Below are 7,137 nucleotides of genomic sequence, written 5' to 3' on the forward strand. Positions count from 1 at the left end.
GTATGCAATATAAAATTTAAATATTAAAAACAGATTAAAATAAAATAAAAACACATAAAATATATTTAATGATGGGAATAAGATCAAAATTTCTGAACGAAACACAAAAATATTTTTAAAAAAATTAAATATCATGAAATAAAAAAAAATGAATTCAAAACTCAATATTTCGAAATTAATAAACAAAAATACAGGATATGAAAAATTTCAAATTATAAAAAAAAATATAATCCATAACATTTTAATGTGTTGGATAAAAAAAATTATCAAAACAAGAAAACATGTCTAGAGTTTTTTTAAAGGTCCAATAAACATTATTTTTATTTTTTGATTTTTGAATGTTTTCGAACCCGCCTTAAGTCAGAGATATTCAAAAACACCCAAAAAGCAAAACATGAAAATTTGTTTTATTGGTATTTAGGCCGTTGCAAATATTTTTCAAAGTTTACGTTTCGAAAAAAAAATCAAAAGAGCAATTCCAGCCCAAAACAGGAATTTTTTAGGTACTTTTTTCGACCTTTTCCGATTTCAATGAAACTTTATAGACATGTTATTCTACGCTTATATACGCCATTTTTGTGTATATGGAGCTAGTTACACTCGATAGTTACATTTGAGAAGGGCGTAAGTGTTTAAAATATTTCGTAATTTAAATATTGCTGTATCTCGAAGCCGTTGCATCGTATCAAAAAGTGGTCAAAGAAAAACTTGCAGGAAATTTGACGGGCTTTCCGAAAAAAATACACTGAAAGAAAAAAACACTCCACTTTTATGACATTTTTCGATTTTTAAGTTAAAAAGTCAAATTTGAGGGTGAGCCCACGATTTTTTTTCGTTAATTTTTTTTTGTGAAAATAGCTTAAGATGTTACAAAAAGACTCACAAAAAATGCAGGATGGAGCAACGCACCTAAAAAAAAAAAAATACAAAAATCATTTACTGAAACTGTTTTTTACAAAAGAGCTCTAAACATCAAAATTTTTAAAATCCGAACACGAGAGTCGATTCTCCAGACAATTTTACATAAAAGTCTCCATATTGACCATTGTCCTAAGTTCAATCCTTGTGAAGTTACAGCGGTTTTAAAAATAAAAATGTTGAAAAAATAGGTTTTTTGATGGTTTTTGGCAATTTCTATATGACAGACTTGATTTTTTAGTCTCGAAAATATTTTTATCGGAAAGCTCGTCAAATTTCCCATATGTTTGCCTTTGACCACATTTCAATTGGATATATGGGCTTACAGATATAAGCTAATTTACTAATCCAGGCTACTATACTACACTGAAAAAAATATGTTTTCAGTTATGACCAATGTAATAAGCTAGAACTCTTTTGAAAAAAAAAAAAAAAAAAAAAAAACAGTTTCAGTAAATGATTTTTGTATTTTTTTAGGTGCATTGCTCCATCCTGCATTTTTCGTGAGTCTTTTTGTAACATCTTAGGCTATTTTCACAGAAATTTTGAACGAAAAAAAAAATCGTAGGCTCACCCTCAAATTTGACTTTTAAACTTGAAAATCAAAAAATCTCATAAAAGTTGAGTGTTTTTTTCTTTCAGTGTATTTTTTTCGGAAAGCCCGTCAAATTTCCTACAAGTTTTTCTTTAACCCCTTTTTGATACGATGCAACGGCTTCGAGATACAGCAATATTTAAATTACGAAATACAAAAATACCGGGACCGTGGTGTAGGGGTAAACGTGATTACCTCTCACCCAGTCGGGCTGGGTTTGATCCCAGAAGGTCCCGGTGGCAAATTTTGAGACGAGATTTGTCTGATCACGCCTCCCGTCGGACAGGAAAGTAAATGTTGTCCCCGGGCTAACCTAAAAAGGTTAGGTCGTTAGCTCAGTCCAGGTGTAGGAGTCGTCTCCCTGGGTCCTGTCCTGGTGGAGTCGCTGGTAGGCAGTTGAACTCACAACCCAAAGGTCGTCAGTTCGAATCCCGGGGTGGATGGAAGCTAAGGTGTAAAAAGAGGTTTGCAATTGCCTCAACAATCAAGCCTTCGGACACCTAGTTTCGAGTAGGAATCTCGCAATCGAGAACGCCAAGGCAATGCTGTAGAGCGAATAATTTGATTTTTGATTTGGAATACTGAAAATTTTTGGTGTTTTTTTTAAATTTAAGATTTTTTTATTGATCTTAATTGAAGAAATTTCGTTTTTTAATTAGATTTTTATGGATTGAAAAAAGTCTAAAAATCAGGAAAGTTAAAAAAATTCTGAAACTTCGAATTATGAATGCTGGATTTCTGAATTTTTGAATTATTTAGTTTATGGAGATTTGAATATCAGATGTTTTAAGTAAAGAAATTTTGTTTTATTTTTAATTTTTGAATTTCTGAAACTTGAATGCGTTTTTTGAATGCGTGTGATTTTTAAATGTTTTATGCTTTCCTAAGAATGTTTAAATTTAGAAAAATGTCTTTCTCCGGGTTAAATCCCATCTTAAATTCAAAGGCGGAGAGCCAGCTTCTGTTACGTCCAATCAAGATCATATTTGGAATGTGAGCACAGTACACCCAACGTAACAAGCTCTAATAATCCTAATGTCTATATCTTCAGGAAAAGTTGAAATATGATTCACCAGAATAAAAAAATGAGTATAAAATGTGCCATAAATAAGTTTAACAAACATTTCTCAAAACTCAGAGCCGGTAAGCAGCTGTTAAAAAAATAGTTGAGTGTGGTAATGAATTTAGAAATCCTCAACAAAACATTTTAAATAGTAATCATTTATTGAAGATTGTTTTGACGTTTCTTATTAGGAAATTACAAGCAAAAAATTTCGGACAAAAATTCTATTTTGTTTCAGCAACAACTTTTAAAAATTCGTATTTTTTGCTCTCTCCTGCGTTCATATTTAACTCTAATAGATTTAACTCTACTATGTTGTACTTTACAGCAGGATGACTTCACCATTCCGTCGTTCATCATCCCGAAGCAGAAGGAAGCGAAGAAGCAGGTCGTGCCGGAAAAGGTCATCGTGCAGCAGCAGCAGCAACCGGTGAAACCGCAAACTCCGGTTCCTGTGGCGGCCAAGCCGACCCCCATGGCCGTTACACAACCTCCGCCGACGCCACCTCCTCCTTCACCAGTAGTTCCAGTAGCGCCCCAAGTTCTACAAGCACCTCCAGCAGCCGTGGTGGCTCCACCACCACCGCCTCCGATCGTCCCGGAACCCCAACTGCCCAGCACTTCGGCGATGCCAATCCCATCTCCCAAGCCCAAAATCCCAAAGGAAAGCGGTGGCAAATCGGTGAAACGCGCTGCCAAGCGATCCTACAGTCGATCCTCGCACCACGAAACCCTCGAGCGGATAGATGAACCCGTCGTGGCAGCCCCACCGATTCCCAAGGTCTACAAGTGGACACCCCCGGGGGCGATCTCGGTTCCGGTGAACCGCGAGTGGCACGCCCCAGACACGTGGATCTTCGACATTTGCCCGCCCGGAACGCGATCGTTCGAAGAGCTGGAGAACGCACCGCTCGCGATGGATTGCTGGTTCGAGGAGCAGTACGCGAGTTCCGAGTTTGACGCGGATTTGATACGACCACGCAAGGTTGGCGGCCGGAAGGGCGGTGCGGTTGAGGCGCCCATGGACGACGGTGAACTCGTGGAGCTGTCGCTGGAAGAACGCTCGGTCCAAAGAAAGGCGTTGATGCGACGCCGAGCCGTCCAGTTCTGGAAGGCCCAGCGGTTGCGCGATCCGGAACCGGCTCGCAAGCGGCTGAAAGCGGTCGCACGCGTGCTGCACAAGCTGGAGAAGCATCGCGAGACGATGCTGAGCAGGAATGGGTAAGCAATAAACAACTAGGTCTTTCAAAATTCCTGGAAACGTAATTTTGGTATTTTTGTTTACAGCGGCACCGATCTGCCCAAGTGTCAACGCGCCGGGTGCGAGCGGGATGCCATGGTGGCCACGACCCACTGCCGACAGCACATTGCGGACAACACCGAGCAGCGGCTGTTCCAGCGGTGCACGGCCAAGTTCTCCGACAACAGTCAGTGCCAGGTGCCGGTGTTTGACATCCGGCACGAGTTGGTTCTGTGCCGCGAGCACGCCTGGAAGCATGACAATCACGACAAGATGTCCGCCGAAGTGAGGCTGCTGAAGAAGCCAACGGTTCCTACGGCCATCGCCGTACCAGCCGTCACTTCTGCCGCCATTGCCCTGAAGAAGAAACCTCCCAAAATGCCACTGGTCAAGGTCGTCCAACCGGTGTCCGTCGTAACTCCCGCCGCCGCCGCCACCACCACCAACAAAAGCAGCAAATCCAGCAGCAAGAAAAAGAAGAAACTCACTCCGTTCCAGCAGCAGATGGCCCTGCACCAGCAACAGTACAAGCAGCAGTACGCGGTCAAGCCGACGTTGCCCCCACCACCTTATCCAGCCCAGCAGCAACAGGCTCACCCCGTCAAGCAGCAACCGGCTGCTCTGTACCGTCAGCAAAAGTACCAGCCGCCAACGCCGGTACAAAATCTGCCGGTACGCAATCTGCACATTCCGCTGAACCAGCCCCAACGACCCCAGCAGCAAATCCTCATCGGCGGCCATCAGCAACAACACATGATCAGCCGCAGCGAAGATTTGATGCTCAACTACCAGGGTCAAGCGCAGCAGCAGCAGCAGCAGCAGCAACAGCAGTACAGTCACCAGCAGGTGCAGCAGATTCTGGCGGCTGCCGGGGGTGGGGGAGGCGTCTCCGTGGGTGCCACCCAGGACTTGCTGAACATTTGCGAAAACAGCTCGGCGTACGCCAGCTCCGAGGATACCGGCGTCGGTGGGTTGTCCGAGTCGGAGCTGATGGCCGCGCAGGATGTGATTGGTAAGAGTGGGGTGCAACTTTGCTGTTGGCGTTTTGACCGAAGGTTTTTGTTTAACTTTGCAGAGGAGATTCCGTTCGAGATTGGTAACCTGAACAACGTGCTGAGTCAGCTGCCGCCGGACGCTTTCAACGAGCTGCTGTTTAGTGGTAGGTGTTGTTGAGTGAATGAGGGTTTTGGTTTCGTTTTAGATCTCGTGAACAAAAGCGAGGTGGTGGACAGGTGGAAGCAGTTCTTCAACGAGCACCTCAACGGCGATGAAGCTGATGAACAGTTCCCAGTGGCTGATCTTGAGACGGTAAAGAGGGAGATCAGGAAGCTGAAGAACAACAGAGCTGCCGGCGAGGATCGGTTACCCGGTGACCTCTTTAAATACGGAGGAGAGAAACTGGCGAGGGCGCTTTACTGTGTGATTTCCAAGATCTAAGAGGGGAGACGCTACCAGAGAAGTGAATGGATAAGTTGGACTGCGGCAACTACCGCCGCATTACGCTTATCAACGCGGCCTATAAAATCCTTTCCCAAACCTTCTCCATGCAAGAAGGTTCGTGGGGCTTTACCAAGTAGGCTTCCAAGGGCGCGTGCGCTACATCGGACCAAATATGTTGTCCTCGACACATCACATCTTCGTCAATAACAAGGCAGCTTACGATACAGTCCACCGCGAACAGCTATGGCAGATTATGCACGAGAACGGATTTCTGGATACACTGAGTCGGCTGAGGGCTGCGGCAAGGTGATGGCTTATCCTGTGCACTGTTCAACATCGTCCTTGAGGGCATTATTCGAAGGACGGGCATCGCGAAACGAGTGGCACGATTATGAACAAGTTCTACCAGCTGCTAGCTTTTGCCGAAGACATCGACATTGTGGCAAGAAACCTGGAGACGGTGAGCAGAGCAAGACGCGCAGGACTTGGCATGAATACGACGGAAACGAAGTACGTGAGACGAAGGGGTTTGGCCCCTCTAGTCTCACCCCTCTTGCTGCGGATGATGATGAGTTGGAGGAGGTGAGCGAGTTCGTGTACTTGGGATCGCTGATAGTCGCCGACAGCGACACCAGCAGAGTGGTCCGGACTCGTATTTTTGCTGGGAATCGTGCGTCCTTGCGGATTACGGAAGACCCTCTCTTGGGAACGAGTGCAACGTCGCACGAAGCTGACGATGTATAACACATTGATTAGACCGGTAGTCCTCTATGGCCGCAACAGCTGAACTCCTCAATTTTTTAAGGAGAGCAGTTGGCAGAGGCTTGGGTAATTCTAAGATCTGAGGAAGAGAAACGCTACAAATTGCACCCATCCCTAGGAAGAAGCTGAACAAGCCGGGATCAACGACAGCAGCAGATCATCAACGAACCTCTGTCCCAATTTCCAAGCTCAATTTTCAGCAAAAACCCCACTAACGGGCTTCCCTCTTCTTCATAACCCCTTGCAGAGCAAGAGCAAAACGGACCCCCGTTCGAGTCGACCCGCGAGGAGGAGGAGGACCTGGAGCGGGCACTGGAGGCCGTCGGCGAGCACGTCAAGTCGCTCGAGGACATGGCCGTCGAGTCGGCGAACCTGTTCGGGGACTTTCTGGACAACGTCGATGACGAGATGCTGGACGGGCCGGACATGTGCTCGGCCGCGGAACAGATGCTGGTCGTGCAGTCGCCGGGCGGTCCGAACGACATCCGCGGCCTGGTGCACACGTGAAGTGGTGGTGGTGGTCACTCGATCGAATTTGTCTGAAGGAAATAAGTTTTTTCTCCTTCTTTTACGCGGTAAGGTTATGTAATCTTATTTATTCAGGTGGGGAAGGAATCAACCCGAGGGTTAATCCGAGTTAGGTTCTGTAATCGTATAACGCTTAGGGCTTTAATTTCGCGCGCTTTTGCTGCGGGGCACCCCCGCAAAAGGTGGGTGCAAACAGTAAAAAAAAAGGTAAACATAAATGGATGGACTTTATTCGATACTAAATACGCTTCTTTACAAAACAAAACAATACAAAAAAAAAACTAAAAATCTACAAAATGAATTCTGTGAATTTGTTTAATGCTAAATATTACTACACTTTTGTAAGCAACGGTATAATTTTGCTCTTAGTTTGTAGCTCCTAAGTTCAACTTTGTTTCAGTGCAGAAACCAAGAGATACATGTAAAGTTAACTCCTAAGTTGTATAGAAAAAAATACACCGATAGACACACCCTTGTACACACAAACACATACACACGCTAGACAAAAGAAGAAGAAAAAAGATCCGATTACTATAAAAATGCTAATCAAGAAAATATTACGTTTTCTGTGCTTTTAGTGGCAATGCATCA

The 7,137-nt window shown here is 44.4% G+C and overlaps 1 protein-coding gene across 4 annotated transcripts in view; it reads left to right on the forward strand.

Annotated features, from left to right (window-relative positions):
• The window catches only part of LOC6033959 (mucin-2), a 28,622-nt gene extending 21,485 nt beyond the window's left edge, over positions 1–7,137 (forward strand). For 3 of the 4 annotated variants that reach the window (XM_038248881.1, XM_038248880.1, XM_001844296.2), the window contains 4 exons: positions 2,905–3,797; positions 3,864–4,828; positions 4,892–4,975; positions 6,266–7,137. In XM_038248881.1, the coding sequence (XP_038104809.1) occupies positions 2,905–3,797; positions 3,864–4,828; positions 4,892–4,975; positions 6,266–6,525 (2,202 nt within the window). In that variant the 3' untranslated portion in view covers positions 6,526–7,137. The remainder of the gene's footprint in view (positions 1–2,904; positions 3,798–3,863; positions 4,829–4,891; positions 4,976–6,265) is intronic. The other variant, XM_038248882.1, reaches the window with a different exon arrangement.

Source organism: Culex quinquefasciatus, chromosome 1, assembly GCF_015732765.1.
Source record: "Culex quinquefasciatus strain JHB chromosome 1, VPISU_Cqui_1.0_pri_paternal, whole genome shotgun sequence".
In the NCBI taxonomy this organism is placed as follows: domain Eukaryota; kingdom Metazoa; phylum Arthropoda; class Insecta; order Diptera; family Culicidae; genus Culex; species Culex quinquefasciatus.